Source organism: Nelumbo lutea, chromosome 2 (genome assembly GCF_056320005.1).
Source record: "Nelumbo lutea isolate HS-2025 chromosome 2, American lotus-T2T, whole genome shotgun sequence".
NCBI classification, from domain to species: domain Eukaryota; kingdom Viridiplantae; phylum Streptophyta; class Magnoliopsida; order Proteales; family Nelumbonaceae; genus Nelumbo; species Nelumbo lutea.
The window spans coordinates 35,360,288-35,381,708 of record NC_142685.1 but is presented as its reverse complement, the minus strand read 5'-3'; the positions used below and the strand labels follow the sequence as shown (position 1 = coordinate 35,381,708).

Genomic DNA, 21,421 nt, shown 5'->3' with positions numbered 1-21,421 from the left:
TTCAAAAATTCTTCTGTTTTTTTTTTCCGATATTTTCGAACATGTAGCAAAAGAAACACAACTGTAAACAATCATTTTTTTTTTCCTTTCAAAGTAGGCAAACAAGCAAAACTTTCTTCTGGAGATTTTAGCTCCCACATATCTAAACTAAAAACTAAAGAAATATCCCCATATGTACTTTGAGAAGAAACACTCAAAACATAGATGCATCACATTCTCCTCCTTGCCCAAACATAAGTAATACCTCCCGGTCCTCCCTGCTAATTGAATTACCCTGCTTTTTATATGATGGTGAGTAAGAATACCATCTAAAGAAACTAGTCGAGCAAAAGCCTCCACCCTGAGGTGAACAGGATTCCCCTAAGCACTCCTCACATCCGACTTCTCCTCCTAATTCCTCGCAAATGCTTTATAAAAGGACTTCACAGAGAATACATCATTCCTACTTGAATTAACACATAACAATCATAAATAGATATATTCTTCCTTTTCAAGAAAAAAAACATCAATAGATATATTCTTCCTGCTCAATCTTATTGTCTTGGACACAAATCACAAAAACTGCCAATGCTCCACCAATCATCTTCCCAAAACCTTATACTTGCTCCATCTCCTACCATGAAAGAGACGTAGTTCAAAAATGTTGACAAAAATTATTTATTTCCATATGCATACCCCACATGATGATTTCACCTCCTTTGAACCTCACCCTAAATCTTGCACACCTTACCCAGAATTTTCTATTGAATGGCACATGTTTTTGTATCAACAAGCAACACAAAAAAAAAAAGGAAGAAAGGAATTATGTACCACTTCTTTTTGATACTGATGGAAATTCCATTGCTATGTCAGAAGAAAGATAGCTATCTGATTCAGTATATTCTAAAGACACCTTCGATACACTATTGATGATCTAGCAAAAATGATATAAATGAGTTTCCATTTATTGATCCCATCTTCCACAGATTCAATCCCCCTTTCATTGTACAAGAATATGTGGAGTTCACCATGTTTGGAAGCATGGGGAAACATTCTTCTGTTGATATTACTACCACTGTTCCAGAATGGGTCATTCATAGTATTGGCGGTAATAATGTACTCAGTTCCAGATCTAACTTGGATTCCAGTTCCATATCTAGATTGGATAAGGTTACTAAGAGATAGCTACCTCTTGTAGTTTCAGATTAACATGATCTCTAGGCTGTACTCTATCTATAAATACAAGGAACTTCGGTGAACCAAATCACTGAAGTCTATTGTTCTCTCTCATTCATCTTGTTGTATTTTTTGATAGTATTACTGCTCAAACTTGGTAACAGAGCCAATGGAGTTCGATGGGTCTCTCATTCATCTTGTTCTATGTTCAGATGACTGGATATTACAACTGATGCTAACATTTTAAACAATGATCCTGGAATCATATGTTCTTACAAGAATATAAAGCTTTGTTACTGAAAAACTTAAAGATTATAAATTTTCACACAAGGTTTTCATCTTGAGATTAGAAAAGAATAAATAGTAACTTCAAAAACATTTACCAAAAAAAAAACCAGAAACATTGTAGAGGGAAAAACAATTGGGATAAAATAAAAGATCAAGCAAGGAAGATAGAAGCAATTTGCACCACTAGCTATATTATATCATCGTTATGAATATGTCTCTTAACTAGAACAAAGCAAGTGTATCACACTTAATCATTCCTGAAATGATTATATGGATAAAATATCAAACCTATCTCCTTTCGTTGGGGAAATGGCAGCATCTGGTAAGTTGGTACTGCAAGAACCTCCCTTTTTGTTACATGGATGGTTAACTAAAACCTCTGAATACCTTCCACTATTCTCCAAGTCACACTTTTCAGTCAAAAATGTTTCAACACGATCGTCATGATATTGAAAACCATTATCTGAAATATTTTGTTCACAACTTGATCCACCAGTACTTAAGTCATCCTCAGATTTATCACATCCAACTCTAGACAAATGTAAATCAATAATAGTGTGGTCAGTAAGAATACTAATAACATATATAGGTGCATATAGATAGATAGATATAATTATAATATAATATGGCTATCCAGCCATAGACAACAATAGCTGGAAGTAAGATGCATGTAACTAAAACTACACGAGTAAATAAGAGGTTAACCATCAAAATCAATGTTTCAAAAGTCAAAGGTATGAAACAATGAGCTAGGACATTCAAAGGGAATCACAAGCATCAAGCATTAAGGCTTAAGCCTTAAACTATATGTAATCTCATCCTTTCATGAAAAAGAATGAGTAAAATCATTATAAGATTATGAATATTCACATAAAAAACCTTGCATTTCTTTAAGAAAAATTTAGAAAGAAAATACAAATGAACCAAACATCATTCAAGTAAGAGAAAAACATTAGGAGCAGAAATTTTTCATCAACTTTCTACTTCATGTCTATCCATGTACTCTTAGAAAATTCTCTTCCCTAGGTCCACTGATGTTGTTGCTAGCGATCAAACAAAAGCATCACTCTCAAGTTTAGTAACAAGTTAACAAGAAATTATACTTTTATTTTATTGAAGAGATTTTCCATTTAAAGGAAGCTTGTAAAGAAGCTATTCAGTCACAATAGTCATCAACGTTGGGCTAACCTTTAAACTCAAATTTTGCAACATTAATCTGGATATCTTTTTCACACCCTCCAAGAGCTCTGAAGCTGCATTTGGCATTCCTTACTTTAAAGACTTATCTCCTTTTTTCTGTTAAAATGCCCTTATGAAAACTGAGTTTTTAACTGCAAAAAGGAGATAAGTCCTTAAAATAAGGAGTGCCAAATGCAACCAAAGTCTATAACCACTAGAAATAGAAAAGTGTACAAAAGAAAGAAAATACAAGAAAGGAGAAGAATAAGTTTTTGAATGAATAGCTGAGTTGATTACATGACCAACTCATCTTATTATTTATATAAGTTACAACTATATAAAGATATAATTGTTAGATAGTGTATGCCCTTAGCTCCAATAAGCTTGATGTGCATAAACATTTATTTGTAAATGAATAAAACACATTGTTGTTTCATGTTAATATTGGTATGTTTCTATGCACTACCCCTTAAATTGGACATTTAAAAGACTCGTATTAGTTTAGAATATTCTCAGTCATTGGATAGACTTGGAGAGTTTATCTTGACAAGGCTGACGCTAGTGCGCTGCTAAGGAATTGGAGTAGCTTGTCTCAACTATTAGGGTTAGACCCCAAGAACAACCAGTGGGTGTTTATTAGAAGCACTGAACCCGAACCAATTTAATGTTATGACTTGGACCTTGGAGATAGATGGGAAAAACTGGAAAGTTACACATAACCCTGGACTTAATTATGGTACTACACTAGGTGTTGGATTGGGTTGTCTTTGATATGCCAACCAATATGATCCATTAAGGGTCAAATACCTTGGTATGTTGGGGCTGTCTAAGAATTCACCTGAGTGGGTGATCATAGTGATAGGATTGGCCCATTGTGCAGACTATTAATTTAACTAATTGAACTTCCTCTCCCATTAATGGTAATGATAATGTTTTGCTTGGTTCTGATATTAATCTTAACTCTATTTTTTACATTTCTAAGTTTCCCTTTAATCTCTTGTTTGTAAGTAAACTCACTAAGGCATTAAATTGTTCAGTCACCTTCTTTCCCTCATACTATGCTTTTCAAGATCTTACAACGGGGAAGATGATTTGTGGAGGTCATGAAGATAGAGGATTGTACCACCTACATGCCGATGGTCCACGAGAGCATTTCACTCTTCTCTTACTCCTCACCAATGGTATTGCTGTTTGTGTCATCATTCGCTTTGGATCTTGAAGAAATTAGTCCCTAATTTTTTGTTAGTGTCTTAGTTGGACTATGAAACATATCAACTTAGCAAGCATCATAAAGTTACTTTTGTTCCTAGGAAAGATAATAGAGTCTAAAGTCCTTTTGATCTTGTTAATTCAAATGTTTAGGGTCTCAGTTGTGTGTTGTCATCTTACAATGGATTTTGTAACTTTCATTGATGATCATTCAAGAATGACATTGATATATTTAATGAAAGAATGCTCAAAATAGTTCTTTATTTTCCTCTCATTCAATGCTTAAATTTGAAAAATCAGTTTGGTGTTTGTATTAAAGTCTTTCATTCTAATAATGAAAATGAGTATTTTTCATAATCCCTTTCAATCTTATTTTGAAACCCATGGAATTATACATCAATCTTCTTGTTCCCACACTCCTTAGTAAAATGGTGTGGCAAAATAGAAGAATCAACAGATTATTGAGATATCTCATGCCTTATTACTCCAAATGTTGTTCCTAAAACCTATTGGAGCGACACTATTCTCATTTCATGTTTCTTGATCAATTGACACATTATTGAGATAGCTTGTGTCTTATTATTCCAAATTCCCCATTTTTTCTTCCTCCACATGATTTTGGTTCCAGTTGTTTTGTCCATCATTTGCACCCTAGACATGATAAACTTGAAACCCAAGCAGTTCGGTGTATCTTCTAGCGCTACTCTTGCACACAAAAAAGGGTACAAATGTTATGATCCTATCCTCCATAGGTCATTTTTTGTTCCTGATATCACCTCCTTTGAGAGTCTTCCTTATTTTTATGGATGAGACTCCCTCTAATCCTCTCCCATATGCTTTAGGTGGTGTGCTATCCCTCTTCCCACCATTTAGGAGCTTGTTTGACCATCAATTCATAGTGTACATTAAATGTGCTCGAGAGCTTGCACCAATCTCTATATTGGATCAAACTCTATCTTTTGCTTTTCCACCAGGATCAGAACCATTAATGGATTCTCCATTAGATATTAATCTTCCAATTGTTATACATAAGGGAAAATATTCTTGTACTAACTATCACATCTCTCGTTATTGTTCTCTTATTCGTTTATCTACTGCTCATTAGAAATTTATGTCTCTTTTACCTAATGTCACTAGTCCTAGGTCTATTCAGGAAGCTCTTGCCTCACCTAATTGGAGAAAAGCAATGGAGGATGAATTTCAAGCTCTCTAGTCTAAACACACATGGAATCTTACCCTCTTGCCCCCAAGGAAACAAGCAGTTGGTTGTAAGTAGGTGTATAGAACCCAACACAAACAAGATGGTAGCATTGAGAGGCTCAAAGCCCGACTGGTGACAAAAAGGATAAGCACAGACTTGTGGTGTTGATTATTCTTACACCTCTTCGATTGTTATGTTGTCATCTATATGGGTTATAATTTCTCTTGCTACCTAGTTTAATTGGCCCGTGGTATACATGGAGCAAACTCCTAGGTATGTTGCTTAGCGGGATGCTGGGTTTGTTTGTAAATTGCACAAGACAATCTATGGACTCAAGCAGTCAACATGGGCATGGTTTATTAGGTTTAGTAGTGTTGCATGAGTTTCATCTCAAGCAATGTGGAGTTGATCATTCAGTCTTCAGCAAAGATACCACATTTGCGAAAATCATTTTGACAATGCATGTTGATGGCATAGTCATTACTGGTAGTGATGTTAGAGGTATAGATGATTTGAAACAGTTTTTGTAACAACACTTTCAAACCAAGGATTTAGGATCCTTGAAGTATTTTCTGGGTATTGAAGTAACCCACTCAAAGTGGAGAATCTCCTTGTCACAACACAAGTATGTCTTGGATTTGTTGAATGAGACCAGTGTACTAGGGGCTAAACCAATTGAAAACCCTATGGATCCTAATGTGAAGATGACCGATGGTCAGGGGAGACATTCAATGATCCTAAAAGTTATAGGAGATTAGTTGGAAATTTGATTTATCTCAGCATCACTCATTCTAATATCTCCAATGTAGGGGTTATGAGTCAATTCATGTAGAATCACACAATCATTCACTAGGAAGGTGTTCTAAGAGTATTAAGATACTTAAAAAGTGCCCAAAGATGAGGATTACTATACAAGAAAGGGAGGGAACTATCCTTAGAGGGATGTTCCAATGCAAATTGGGTGGATTCCTCAATGGACAAAAGGTCTACTACAGGGTACTGTACATTTTTGTATGGCAATCTCATTAGTTGGAAAAGAGCAAAGTGTAGTTGTTAGTGGTGTTAAAGTTGAATAGAGAATTGGCCCACACCACCTATAAGTTGATATGACTAAAACATCTCCTTCAAGAGAAAAAAAAAAAACATTCTTATAAGGAAGCCTATCAAGTTGTTTTGTGATAATCAAGTTGCTACATATATTGCTTCCAACCCAGTTTTTCAGGAAAGGACCAAACTTCTAGAAGTTGATTGTCATTTTGTAAAAGAAAAGGTAACAAATGATGATATTGTGACTCCTTCTATCAAGTTAGAAGAATAGCTAGCCGACTTGTTTACAAAGAGTTTTCGTACGTACTAGGACGGATTATATTTGTAACAAGCTAGAACTCTATGATATATATGCTCCATCTTGAGGGGAGTGTTGAAATGTTTGCCTACATGGGCACTTTAGTAATTTTCTCATGTTTAATGAATAAAACCATAGTGCAGGTCGAGAGGAAGGTGTACACAGTTTGTATTCCATCCTTGAAACCCACTTTTCTTCTTCCTTCTACATTCTTCTCGCTTTCTACTATGTAAGACAGATTTCCCAACCTTTTTATTCCTCTTTCCTCCTCTTTTTCTTCTTCATTCATAGGCTTTAATAGAAACAACACAAGAAACAAGGCTCTTAACAGATGTCCTAGCCTAACATGCCAAAGATAATTTTGGCAATCAACTCCTTATGATTAAAATACTATCACTTGATGCCTAAAGAGCTGAATTGATGTCATCATTGAGGTAGTAAAAGCCTCCAACTGCATGACCACTACCAATCATTTGCCTTATTAACCTACAGTAGAAACATAATGAGTAGAGAAAAAGGTTCATTATAGTATTACAATTCAATTTTTTTAATCATAGAGACAGATAACAAATTAATGGTAAAATTAGGAACATGTCGAACATTTTTAAGAAAGAAATCCCTATTTAGGCATATATCTCCCTTCCCAAAGATGGTGGAGATCGGTGTTTTAAAAGTCATGGGAGGCATAAGCCCTGCCTCATGCGCTTTTTCATGAGGCGTATGCCTCATGCGCTTTTTTCATGAGGCGTGCTAGAGGCGTATGCCTCATGCATGCCTCATGCACGCCTCATGTAAAAAGATAGAAGAAAAGAAAAAGAAAGAAAGAAAGAAAGTGGGCCAAGGGCTAAATGTAGTACCACAATTTGAGGTTAAAACACTAGTTCCCAAATAGATTTTTAACCATCAGGTCATAAACACCTATCTGGTGCAAACGTAGTAGTATCTAAAGCAATGTTTTAAAACACTGAGGTGTGATGTGAGGTGTTCCACTACCTAGAGGTGCAAGGCATAGTTCAGCTCGTAAGAGGCCTCAATAAGAGGAGGGGGGATAAGGAGGTGTAAGCCTCCTCAAGAGGCATAACCCTGGCCCACTTTCTTTCCCCTTATCTTCCCTTCCCTTCCTTTTTCCTTTTCTTTTCTTTATTTTTCTCTTTTTCTTCTTGTTCTTTCTTTTTCTTCCCCTTGCATTTTGTTTCCTTTCCTTTTTTTTCTTTTTTTCTTTCTTTTTCTTTTTTTTTTTTTCCTTTTACATTAGGTGTGCATGAGGCGCATGATGTGTACACCTCTAGAAAACCTCAAGAAAAAAACGTATGAGGTGTATGCCTCTTGCACTAGAGGCGTATGCCTCAGAGGTGTCAGTGCCTCTGGCATACGCCTCAAGGCATTTTGGGGGCACCTCACCTAAAAGTGCACTTCTAGGCATACACCTGCCATGCCTTTTAAAATATTGATCTGAATAGTGATGAGAATACAACACCACAATCCCAAACATCTCCTAGGTTAGCTTGCCAAGAAAGTATCTAATAAAGCCAATAGGAATACAAAGTGTAGGTATATATTGTCCGCTCAGACCCTCAAAGAACATTAAACACTAAATTAACACCACGGGGTTGCATGCGAACAACCCACAGTCAACTTTCCCACTGCATTGAACTTGCAACGCATCAGAGGTTCAACGATGAACTCACAGAGCGCATCGTAGAACTGCAATAAACCCGTGGTTTGTTGCACGCCTACGAGCCCATTCGCGACTCAAGCCAATAGAAACCTGGGCTGAGCCCTTTGCAAGAGACACACATGTGCCTAAATCTGCAATAAACCCATAGCCCATCAAAAGACATGGTGGAGCGCTATGTAGGGTTAACGGGATGCAACCCGCTAGGCAATGACATCACTAAATGCCACACCAATTAAATAAAGTGCATGAGAGGTAGTATCACATGTGAATAATGAGGGATATTGAGGGGAAGAAAGTTGATCCTCAAGAAAATCCTCATGAGACACATGGCAAAACCCCAGTGGCACACTTAATGATTAACAACAAATCCAATATTCCCTTTCCCGATAGGAGACAAGCACCTTTATCTCCTACCTTTTAGGATCTCGAGATCTCCCCCATAAATAGAGATCCTCCTTGTATTGAAATTCATTCGGTACTCAACATTCAGCATCCAACACTTGAGCATTCCTTCACTCCGATCCCTTATCCTAGCATCCTTGCCTTGAAAGCCGATCTTCCCGCTTCTTGGCCTTTCTCTGTCTTTCAAAGAGACCATTCCCCATCTAAGCCTTACCCTACCTACACAAAGCATAGTCAAATGAAATTATATCATGTGTCAATCTAGTTCAATAGGCGCATAATTTTGCATTACCTTGAGGCTTAATCATTGCATGCCACTCAAGGAGTTGGTCTTAACATAAACAGCAAACAAGAAAAACAACTAAACTATATAACAAATAGTAAAGTAGTCACATACTATTGCATCTTTAGTCATCTATAGAAAATCATTTAAGTGGACCTATACAATGGATAATGGATTCTAATTAAATCGCATGATATCATAATAGCATTAGAGGAAAGAACTATAAAATCATGCATCTTAGAAATCATACTTGATATCGTTGATAGTTAGGTCAGATAATGGAAGTGAAATTAATTGTTTCTCCATTGCTTCATTTTCTTCCTGCAAATTCCCATGTCATTACAAAACCTCAGAATCTAAATAATATCAGCCAAAAAGACTAACAAGGATTGACACTTACCATATATCCAAAATCATTCAAAAATTGGCTCATAATAGAGGACTGGCTTTGGGATTGCATTTCCTGCATATCAGGCCCAAAAGGGGAACTCGAGCTCCCCCGTTCCTTTTCAGCAATGGTATCCTCACTATCTTGAATCTGTTAAAATATAAAATAAGAATCTATCTATCAAGACAAAAAGTTATAAAATAATACAAATTTCAATAGGCTTAGTAGAAGAAAAAAAGGATTCTGCTTATACCAGTGAAGCTTGTGCCTTCATGTCTTCAATATTGAAGTTCCAACTACTAATCCCTCGTTTGTATTCTATCTGAACATAGTTTCAACCAAAGCATGAAAAACTAGATGTTGCTATAAAACACACACTTGGATAGTACAAAGATAAAAACCAAGCATATGAATGAATGAAAAACTTTCATAAAAGAGGGCTTCTCCCTTGTCCAAAGTTCAAATTTTCCAATGTGCTTTCAATACATAGTAAGAGAGATGGGGTGAAAATGTATGCCTAATCAAACTTAAATTAAGGAAAAAAATAGAACAAGTATGATGGCTAGGGCGGTGTATATTCAATCTTGAATCTGATTTACATACACTTGACTGAATTCAATTAATAGTCTACTATACCCAGACTACAACCTATATATGTCAGAACTCAATTTTTAAAATAATCTGTTAAGAATTTGACTATTCATATTCAATTGGACTAGCTAATTTACCTAAGGATTGCATTCTGATTTCTATCATAATATAATGACTACAAAAATATGAAACTAAGGAAGTTTACCTAAATCACTACTAATAAACAAGAAAAAATGACAAAAAGGAAAAAACACTTAGACATTTATTTATAACTTGTAAATAAAAATATCAGACAAGTGTAGAAAAAACAAAGAATAAGATAGAAAAAACAATATTTATATCAAAGAACTTAAAATAGATCAACTAAGAATTTTAAAAAATGTCTAGTAAGAAAAAAGAGAGAGGGCCTCTCACTACTCCATCACTCTCCATTCTCTCAATCATGTAGAGAAAGAAGATCTTCACAAAACAAAGTACCATAGAATTTTATATTCTATTGTACCAAATATGAATTTAATTTCTTTATATTTGCCTTTTTTTCTCTTGTTTTTCTATTCAATCCCTTACAAGGACTTCTCCTAACTTTCAACAAAAGGACAAAACTATCTGCTTTTCTTCCATGGCAGTGATGGCACACCATCTCTTGATCAATTACAAGACAAACCTTCTCAAGACCTCCTAACTTTCCCCCAACCAACCCAGAAAAGCCTTAACATTTTCTCACACATTTTCTATTATAAACCTTAAAACTTTTGCAAGTACCATGACCCCAAGGCCCAGAGAAAATTCTCGTGATAGGAACCATATGATTAGTTTTATGACAACTCCTGAATTTCTTCACTACATTCAACTCCTTTTTATAGTGTTTAAACCATCATACTCTAAAGACAATCTACTAATGACTTAGGCATCCCTATTGCACAAAGGAAGGGAGTTAGGTCTTGTACCATTAAGCCTCATATCTCTTATTTTGTCTCCCATGACAACATCTCATCCTCCTTTTGTTCTTTCCTTTCTTCCATTGACAAGGTACCTATCCCTAAAAATGTGGCAAAGTCGCTATCAATACCTAAAAGGACAATTTCAATGAAAGAAGATATCAACACCTTACAAAAAAATGGTACATGGGAGTTAGTGGATCTCCCTAAAGGTAAGGAACCTGTAGGGCGTAAGTGGGTCTTCACAATGAAGCACAGGGATGATGGCACAATAGAAAGGTACAAGGCTCGGTTGGTGGCAAAAGGGTTTACTCAGGTGTATGGAGTAGATTATGCAAACATTTGCTACATTTTCTAAGATGAATTCCATCAGAGTTCTTTTCTCACTTGCTACTAATCTTAATTTGGATATTCATCAATTAGATATTAAAACTTCCTTCTTGAATGATCTCGAAGAGGTGTACATGTTACAACCCCCCTAGCTTTTGTGCCCAAGGCAAAGAACAAAAAAAATGTAAAGGTTAAAGAAGTCCTTGAATGGAATAAAGCAATCACCAAGAGCTTGGTTCAATAAGTTTCATCTAGTTGGTACAGCAGATTGGCTACAAATGGTGCTAGATTGATTATACATTATTTGTGAAAAGAGAAAGAAAGATTGCAACCCTAATAATGTATGTTGATGAAATATTGATCACAAGTGATTGGGAAATTGAAATTTAGAAGCTAAAGGTGTTCCTAGCCACTCAATTTGAGGTGAAGGATATAGGTCTCTTGAGGTATTTGCTTGGAATTAAAGTGGCCCGTTTATGAAAGAGGATCTTTTCTCAAAGAGAATAGACCCAAGATTTGTTATAAGATACAGGAAAACTAGGGATTAAGCTAGTTGATTCTCCCATTGATCCAAACAACAAACTAGGTGATTGTTGTGGTGAACCTATCAAGGATGTAAAGCAATTTCAGAGACTTATGGGAAGGCTCTTATATTTTTCCATGATCTGGACAAACATTGCTTATGCTATGGGTGTTCTTAGTCAATTAATGCATGCCCCTAAGACCACACACTTAGAAATAGCCGAGAGAATCCTTAAGTATCTAAAGAAGTTTTCAAGAGCTGGTTTACTATTGCAGAAGAGCAGTCATTTGAAGGTTGAAGTGTATATAGATGTTGATTGGACTAGATCAATTGATGACAAAAAGTCCACTAGTGGGTATTGTACCTTTGTGGGAGGAAAACTAATCACAGAGCAAGAAACAAATGTTGTGGCTAGGTCTAGTGCTTAAGCTGAGTATAGAGAAATGTCCCAATAGAGTGGCTGAAGTTATATGGATAGAGAATCTACTGAGTGAGCTGGGTTTTCCAATTGACATCCCCATGTCTTTGTATTGTGATAATAAGGCTGCCATCAACATTGCATACAGTCTAGTTCTTCATGATAGAATTAAACATATTAAGGTCGACAAACACTTTATTAGGGGGAAAATTGTTAATGGGGAAGTGTGTACTCCATATGTTAGTTCCAAGGAACAACTTGAAGACATTTTTACAAAGGGCTTACATTATTGTGGCAATGAATTATGTGGCAAGTTGGGCAAGATTAACATTTATGTCCCAACTTGCAGAAAGCCCACTAGTGGGTATTGTACCTTTGTGGGAGGAAACCTAGTCACACGATAGAACTAAACATATTGAGGTCAACAAACACTTTATCATGGAGAAAATTGTTAATGGGGAATGTACCCCATATGTTAGTTCCAAGGAGCAACTTGTAGACATTTTTACAAAGGGCTTACATTATTTGTAGCAATGACTTCTGTGGCAAGTTGGGCATGATTAACATCTATGTCCCAACTTCAAAGGGATTAAACCTATTAGTTTTCTCTATTCTTTAGGGGACATTCTTTTTCTGGATTTTGAGAGGGGGGAATGTTGGTCAATGGGATCTTGATTCCCATTGACCAAAAATCCCATCTTCTTTTTTTAGATTTATGTGGGGACTAGGGAAAGTTTATTTTCCTGGGTATCACTTACCTCCTAGGTGGGTAAATAACTTTTCCACCTTGGGAGAAAATTGCCAACACTTGAGTGGGACAAAAATGCCCCTTGTAATAATAGTTTTTTATGGCTAAAATGGTCATTGTCTTGCTTGCATGGGAAATAAAAGAACATGGGTAAGTAACTTACCAAAAAGCGAATGGGGCCTTAGTGTTGTAGAGGCACATCTGTATTTTTGTTTCTTTTTATTATTGTTTTGGGTTACTCTAATATAAATACAAAAGTTGGTGCCACCAGCCTAAGTTTTTCTAAATCCAAAATTCTTTCTCCTCTCTTCTCTCTTCTCTCTTCTCTCTCCTCTCCTCTCTCTTCTCTGATTTTCTGATGTATTTTCACCAAGAAAACACCATCTTTATTTGGTGTCAAAAGGGCTGGAACAACACAATGACTAAGACTTTCTCGAATGAAACCTTTAGACAACAACTCTTCAACTTACCTTTTAAGTTCAGCATGTTCTATTGGGTTCATGCAATATGTAGGCAAGTTGGGAAGTTGGGAGCCTGAAAAAAAAAATCAATAGCATGCTATTGCACATTGGTGACAATTCATTAGGAAGTTCTTTTGATTTCATATCTGAAAAATATAACAACAACTTGTGTACTTCTAGAGGTGCATCTACTAGTGGTATAGGTGTTGTTTTCTGCACTTCTTTGGCTACTACATCATAGATGATCTCTATCTCTTTGCTCTCTACCTCAAACTCCTTGACTTGATCTTCCAATGCATCAACCCTTTCCAGGATCATGTAAATGAAATCACCCCATTCCCAATCATGCCACATCTGAAAACCCTTTCCGGGATCATGCCACATCAGAAAAATCTTCCAATGCATCAACCTTGTTTCCAAACATAACCCCCCATGCAAAGTTACAAAAGTACCCTTACTATCCAAAATGTAAGAAAACCAAATAAGTCATGTCCAACAGCAAACTCAACCACACAAAGAGCATCTTAAGGTGGATTGAAGACTCTAGGATCTTCGCAAGTTGATCTATAGCTAACCCAGCTCCCATGTAGGCCCCATGTCTTCGCAATGATGCCAAATGAGCATAGGAGCATGAGCAGCTTTGGATACCTTTTGATATGCCTTAAGTTGATCCTCATCACTCCCAATCACCTTGCAAGATTTTAGGTCCTAAAATATACAATAATGAAAGAAGGTTATAAAGAAATTCAAGGATTTGGTCAAGCTACTAACTAAAAGATAAAAAAAAAAAAGATTAGTGTTAAGCTTGGGAACATGAAAGACAAAGGATAGGGTAAGGGAGTTAGAAGTTTTGATGTCTTTGTTGTTAAAGATTGGAACAAAGGTGCTATTAGCAAGGATTATCTTATAATGAACAAAAAAGTAATTAGAAAGTAATAAAGAGATTAGAAATTTTGGTCATACGATCAGTGATCCAAGGGATCCTACAAGTACCTGAAACAAACATGGTTGGTAGAGGAATGAATACTTGAGTGTACAAAAGTAGCAGACGATGCATTGCCCAAAGAGTTATGGATGCCACAACTATGTTCTCTAGATGATTTATATGTCTTCCATACTCCTCAAAATTTTCCTTCACTGTTACAAGTTTCTCTACAATAGACTTATCATCACTGGACCCCTTATCACATCACCTTTTGGAATTGTAACAACATTGGTGACCCCACTCTTCCCATTCCTATCTTCTTGTTACTAGTATTCCTAAACCATGGATGTGGGTACAACTTTCACTAGGTGTCCATTGTGTGCTTAGGCTTACTACAATACTCGCAAACAATATCCTTCTCTTTGGTAGCCTTAGGTTTAACCCCAACCTGTGCAAAATGTTTTATTGGTGCTCCTTGGACCTTCACTTTCCTCCTACTCAGTGTTTTAAAAGCGCAAGGTGCAAAAAAGGCACAAGGGCCAATTTGTGCCTAAAGCGCAAGGCAAGGCATGCGCCTTCTTGAAGCAAGGTGCAAAATTACGAAAAAATAAACTAAAAAATAAACATAATGTTAATAAAAAATATAAACTTGAGTTTTAAAAAACCCATTATCTAAAATTAAAACACATAAGCATAACATGTAAAGCGTATTTAAATGAAAATTTAAAAATAAAAAGCAAACATATAAAGCATTTTAAAGCATAGAAAACCCACAATCTCTTTTTTTCCTTAATTGCATTATGTGAAGTAGCTAATGTGATGTAAAATATATTGTGTTCTTGATTTTATGGGTCGCGTTTGTACCATGCCCCTCGATGCAAGCCTGAACAAGTCCATGTAAGGGTCATAAATTCTTATTTCTTAGGTAAAAAAAAAGAATGATTTTATAACTTTAATTGCCTTTTAAAAAGATATTTTATTGGAATGAATGAATGAACACTATTAGAAAATAGGGGGTGGGTGGGCTTGCCTCAAGGGGCATGGGCAGGGGTCCGAGGGCAGAGCCCCCAACCTAGTCGTTAGGCCTAAAAAAAGCAAAAAGCATAGAACTTTAAAAAGGCGCACACCAGGTCAGAGGTGCAAGGCACACGCCTAGGCGCACCAGGCATGCGCTTTTTGAAAGGGGTGCACCTAGGACCTAGGCGAGGCACATACCATAAAATGTGCCTCACTTATGTATCTAGGCGTGCCTTTTAAATCACTACTCCTACTCTCCTCACAACTAACTATAACATATGCCTGAGATAAACTATCATAATTTGCCAAAATATTCTACCTAGTGATGTCATATTCAGGGTTGACCCCAAATATTCACTCAAATACCCTATTTCTTTCCACCAATTTTCTATAGGCCTTAGCATCCTTAGTGCTTTCCCACACATTTGCTTCCATAAAGTCAATTTCTTGTTAAAGAGACTTCAACATAGAGCAATACATGGCAAGAGGCTTCTCACCCTGTCTTAGGTTGTTCACATCATTCTTTAATTGGCACGCCCTAGCCACATTCAATTTCTAAGTGTATGTCTTTGCTACACTATACCATATCTCCTTTGTTGAATCCATCCACAAGTAATGTTGGACTGATGTGAGGTTGCATAGAATTCACTATGGGTGCAATTGGGCTGACCCAACTCAAGCCCAAACAAACCCAACCTACAATTATACACAGATTGGACTTGGATTCTAGTCCTCAAGTTGGCTTTGGTCCCAAAATCTCAAGTTTTTTAATTCTTCGGGATGGGCTTGGGCCTAGCCCAATCTTATGTAGAGACAATGAAGGATAGAGGGGTACTTTTTCTTTTAACACTTTGTACATTAGAATCCTTTTTCTTATACTTCTATACACTATATACACTATTTGTACTTTGAGGACAAAATGGTCCGTTCATCATATAATATAAATACTTTTCTTTGGGTGTCAACTGTCACTTTTGACACACCCAATACTTGCTATTTTCTTTTTATCTGTCTCTAGATCTAACTTTGACACCTTATCCCAACTCGAGCCCAACCCAACTATATGCATTTATATATGCATATACAAACACATATATGCATGCATATATGCATAATTTTTTTAATAAATCGTACATATATGAGTACATGCATGCATATACATATACATGTATATCAACTTTTAGTGTAGCATGATTGACTAACTCAAGCCCAGCTCAGGCCTAGGCCCAACTTGAGTGCATCAAATTTTAGTGCGGGCTAGGCTGGGGTTGGGTAATTCGGGCTTGACCTCAAGCTTGGGCTGGGCTTGGGCTTTAGGCCCAATTTTAGAGTTGAGCCTGCATTGAGCTAAAACCCAGCCCCACCTTCCCAACTTGTAAACCTAGAATTCACCAACCAACCTATTACTTTGTAATTTTTTTACATCTATTGTTCACAAGTGGGCTCAATCTCCTTTGGCTTCTTCTTACCACTAACATATACCCCACTTTCCTCTACTGCAAACATGGATTCTCACTTATTGTGACTAAGATAAATAATTGGTCCCACAATATTTACAATGGTCACAACATTCAATAAAGAGCCTACAAACCAATGCAATTTCAAAGGTTTGAAAATAAGAAAATTAATGCCAAAACTACCAAAATGATCTTTTAATTCAAAATACTACCACCATTTACATTTTAGGTATGAAAACTCAAACCTGGGAAATTTCTTCCTTTTCCCCATCTGGCATTTTCTTTTGTGCAAGCATATCTGCTTCCTTCAACTATTTCACCATGACACCAGTTGTGAGTGCAAATCATAGAAAATGTAGAAAGAGTGCATGCCTACAAAATCATGCACCAAAATAATAATACCCTAACCTTCAATGCTTTAAGGCGATCACCAAGTGTAGGCAACCCATCTAAAATTGTTCGTGCAATGTAATCATTGGACCTAGCTTGCTTGAAAAATGGATGCTTTAACAACTTCTTTGCAGGAGGTCGTTTAGAAGGATCTTTTACCAAGCAACTAGCAATCATTTGCTTAAAAGACTAACAACATTGAATAGGGAAAAAAGAACTTATTGAAAAGACATAATTACTTTTAACGAGTAAATAAACTACTTCCAAGTTTTCTATGTTGATAATACCCTTGAGAACTTCTTGTCCCTCTCATAATCCAAACCTGGTGGTGCATTTTGCAAGGTCATAAGCAAAACCTACCAAATAGAATTCTTTAGATTACAAAAAAATGCAAATGTGTTCAATATTTGATATTGGTAATAGAATAGAAGAAGGTATTTGATCCATGTACCTTCATTGGAGGATATTTCGAAAATGGAGCATGACCATGGGCAAGCTCCAAGGCAGTTATACCAAAAGACCAAATATCTGCCCTGCAATCAATTATTCAATAAACATTGGTACCATGTTATCTTTTTTATACTCAAAATAAGAACATTGAGAAAATGAAATAGACGAACTTGAAGTCATAACCGTGTAATTGCTCCATAACTTCAGGCGCCATCCTACAGAAAGAATATAAAGCCTTTCTTATTGAAGAATGCAAAAAATGAAAATACTTAACTAATAATTACACGTAAAACACGCAAGAATCCAAAGTTGAAAAGAATACCAGCACGGAGTTCCCACAAAAGTATTTCTTGTGCGTTGCCTATCACCTGAATCAAAAAGGCATGCAGAAACACCAAAATCTCCAAGCTTGATGGCACCACGTGCATCAACTAGAATGTTTCCCGCCTTCAGGAATAAAGAAATATGCAACTTAGATTTGCATTAAAATGTAAAGAAGAAAAGGATGAATTGTCAATGAGAATAAATATACTAATCCAATTTTAGTGTTTTATAACAAGGGCTGAAAAATGAGATGGATTGAGGAGGTAAGGGAAGACCTGAAGATGGGGTGCCTCACCACATTTGGTCTTATTTTGGAGGTCCTAACTAGTTCAATTGATAAACTTTGGGGGAATTTAATTCTAAGCCTAGGATTGAATCCTGCCACCATCACTACCAACTACAAACCAATAAATCACCTAGCTATCCTATCCAAGAAAATGCAACACATAAAAAAAAATCACGTGCTTAAATATGGTCCTAGATAAAGTGAAAAAACATAATTGGACTTGTGAAATCAAGCCTTGGGGCTGGAATAAGCTTGGTTGTCAATTATATTGTTGTTGGACTTTTGCTATATTTCTATGTATGCATTTGTGTATGCACATATCTATGCATATACTTCTGCAAATATATACATATATGTTTGTGCATTGAGTAGTACGTAAGAAAAAGAAGGATTGAGAAAGGCTATGGTTGTTGCTTCAACAATCATTTAGAAGAAAATGTTAAATTTAAGGACAACCAAAATGTTTCTTAATCACAAAAAAAAAAAAAAAGAAAAACTAAATTTCAGGCTAGTACTCAAAAGTTGCTCTTGATTTTGATTGGATCACCTGTTGGATTCAAAGTGTTACTTCAAAAAAAAATAGGAAATAGTTCCATGACAAACTACACCTCTTATGTTTTTGACTCAGGTTCTTTCTTTCCCAAAAATTAACTAAAGTATACAATTATGTATTGAAATGTGCTTAACATGATAGGACATACAAACCTAAACAAAAGAACAAAAGGATCACATATTTCCACCACCTGAAAAATCATAATAACATAGAGTTGTTAAAGAAATATCCTTTTCATCCCATGACCAATCAACCTAAGACATCAGTAATTAATTCATCTCTTATGGAAGCCATCTACTTTGAATCAGGGTAAAAGTTAGGACTTCCTTCATCACTAATAATATAGTGATATCCAAGAACCTCATCCTAGTAACATTTTGAAGCAAATCCTTAAAGGTTTCACCTAAACCATTCTAGTATCTAATGATCACAATGTCGTGAAGATAATCATTGAGAAAGGTACTTAGAAGAAAGCTTCATTTTTAGCATGCACAAAAACCTTTTAGAATTATTTGGATTCACAACCTTGAATTTCTTTTTGTGAGTTATTTGATAAGCTTTATGAGATCCCTAGGAGCTTGATATAAATATCAGTTGGTATAGTCATAAAAAGTTGAAAAAAAAAAAGATATTAAATGGATTGTGTACCAATGAGTTCCTTAACATATGTAAGGTAGAAAGTCACCTTTACATCTCTATGAATGTGACCATACTGATGAAGATACTCCAAACCCTTTAATACTTCACGCAAAATTGTTGCTATAACAACCTCTTGAAACCCATCCGGATAAGCAGCCTTCAGTATATGAAGAAAAGACCCACCAGCCATAAATGGCATGATGACCCACAAATTATGACCATCAACAAAGGAGCAGTGTGCGTTAAGAACATTAGGATGGTCAACCAAGGTCATAATTTGTGCCTCACGAGAAATGTTCATCTGCAAGTAAGACAAATTCATTGTCAAATGATAATATCTAAATGCAGAGATCAAGAATAATGAATGTACAAAGATTGCAAAACACGAATGCTCTTAATAAAGTAAATAACTTTGAAATAAAACAAGTTGTATATCATTGGTAAGCAAGCAAATAATATTGAAATAAAATAAGCTGTATATCATTGGCAAGCAAGGAGGTTACTACAATAAATTCATTAAACTAAAAAAAAGTCTTTGATGAAATGGTTTATAAAGGAATATATTCCTAAAGCTCCTCAAGTAACTTTATTTCACATTTTTAAAAGTAAAGCTATTTTGTCCAGAGTTCAAAGATTAGACAAAATTCCCTTTGTAATAGAGTAAATATAAATCCATGTTCCTATTCACTTTACATGTTCTGTAAGTAGGAAATAGCTCTAAGACACACTTAGATATCACTACATCATATTTAAGATCAATTACTATCACAAAGACAACCATACTTAATTTGTATGCTACACAGAGCCTGATAATTTACACCACCTAAACGTAACCAAGCAACGAATAACTTTAGTTTTACATAAGTTTTCCTCTTCCAACTAAAGAGCATTAGAAAGTAAACCACCTAAATTTAAAAGTACCATTAACGGAAGCAACAAAAGCAGAGTATATAACAGAAATCAAATTAGCATAATCCAAAGAAACGTTTTTATATCGATCATTGAATTAAAATCCAAACAGTTTACAGTTAAGAAAAAACTTTCTTATGTCAATCAAGAAACGAAACACAAGTGGATAATATAGTAAATAAATTGTTGACTTACCAGATCGCAATTACCTTTCTCGAAATCAAGTATTTTAATAGCAATGACCTCATTGAAAGGGATGCATATAGCACGATAAACAGCTGCACTTACACCTTTTCCTATGTCTTCATACAGCTCATAATACTCAGATCCGATTGGATACTTCTTCTTCTCCATAACTATACCACCTTCTTCTCTTCTTCCACCTCACAGAATCTCAATAATGAATCTTAGCTTCAGGAACCAGATGCAGTTTCCAGAAGCTCCGAAAACTGATCTTCTAATCAGCATTCCATTAGAATCCCTCTAACAACAATGCACCCCAATCATAACCAACACACCATAATTGACCAAATCAATAAACAAATCAATTTTTCTAGGAAAAAAAAAAGAAAAATCTACTAGTATCAATCCAAAAAATATAAAAAAAAATCACAGAGAAACAAACCAATCGATCAGAGGAGTGAATCAGAAACAAAAGGAACGAGAAAAGAAAAGAAAGCAGAGTAGATAGGAAGAATAAAATCTAATAATGCGACTTGATGATGGTGAGAACAATCCTTAGGCCTTGTTGTCTTCCGCTTTCTCATGAGGGAGAGAGACAAAGCGAAATTTGCGGATTAGCAATCCAAAGAAGAGCATTTGATGTGAGAGTCAGTTGAACAAAGCCTTTTTCGGCTATTCATTTTCCTCCTAACCAACTGACATGCGACTTTGACTTCTCTTTTGGTTGAATTGAATAAATAATTAGTAAATACTAATAATAGTGCTATTATTATTGTAAAATTATTTATATTATTGCAATTATATTATAATATTACTAAGTTGGTATATATATATATGCATGATATTATAATATCATGTATTAACTATTATCACTATTATTATTAATAATAATCACGTGTATTAATAATAATGTTATAAATAGTTACAATACTATTATTACATAATCTATTATTACTATTAATAATATTACTAGTAAATACTAATAATATCATTGTAAATAATAGCACATGAATTATTAATTAATAATAATGTGCTATCATAACAACAATACTACTACAAATAATAATAATTATTATTATTATTATGATAATATTACTATTGTTAATAGTAATTATTATTATTAATATTACTATTATAATAATAATACACCA

At 35.3% G+C, this 21,421-nt stretch overlaps 1 protein-coding gene across 5 annotated transcripts in view; it reads right to left on the bottom strand.

Moving 5' to 3' along the window:
- LOC148869827 (Protein kinase superfamily protein) overlaps nucleotides 1–20,921 on the bottom strand; it is a 35,952-nt gene extending 15,031 nt beyond the window's left edge. For 2 of the 5 annotated variants that reach the window (XM_088969467.1, XM_088969469.1), the window contains exons 1-12: nucleotides 20,283–20,920; nucleotides 19,225–19,479; nucleotides 17,699–17,823; nucleotides 17,547–17,591; nucleotides 17,378–17,459; nucleotides 17,214–17,282; nucleotides 16,945–17,115; nucleotides 16,782–16,847; nucleotides 9,382–9,450; nucleotides 9,141–9,278; nucleotides 8,991–9,061; nucleotides 1,732–1,974 (exon numbers count right to left, since the gene is read on the bottom strand). In XM_088969467.1, the coding sequence (XP_088825593.1) occupies nucleotides 1,732–1,974; nucleotides 8,991–9,061; nucleotides 9,141–9,278; nucleotides 9,382–9,450; nucleotides 16,782–16,847; nucleotides 16,945–17,115; nucleotides 17,214–17,282; nucleotides 17,378–17,459; nucleotides 17,547–17,591; nucleotides 17,699–17,823; nucleotides 19,225–19,479; nucleotides 20,283–20,441 (1,493 nt within the window). In that variant the 5' untranslated portion in view covers nucleotides 20,442–20,920. Of the gene's footprint in view, nucleotides 1–1,731; nucleotides 1,975–8,990; nucleotides 9,062–9,140; nucleotides 9,279–9,381; nucleotides 9,451–16,781; nucleotides 16,848–16,944; nucleotides 17,116–17,213; nucleotides 17,283–17,377; nucleotides 17,460–17,546; nucleotides 17,592–17,698; nucleotides 17,824–19,224; nucleotides 19,480–20,282 lie in introns of all 5 variants that reach the window. The other 3 variants (XM_088969471.1, XM_088969470.1, XM_088969468.1) reach the window with 2 other exon arrangements.
- Between the last annotated feature and the right edge of the window lie 500 nt (nucleotides 20,922–21,421).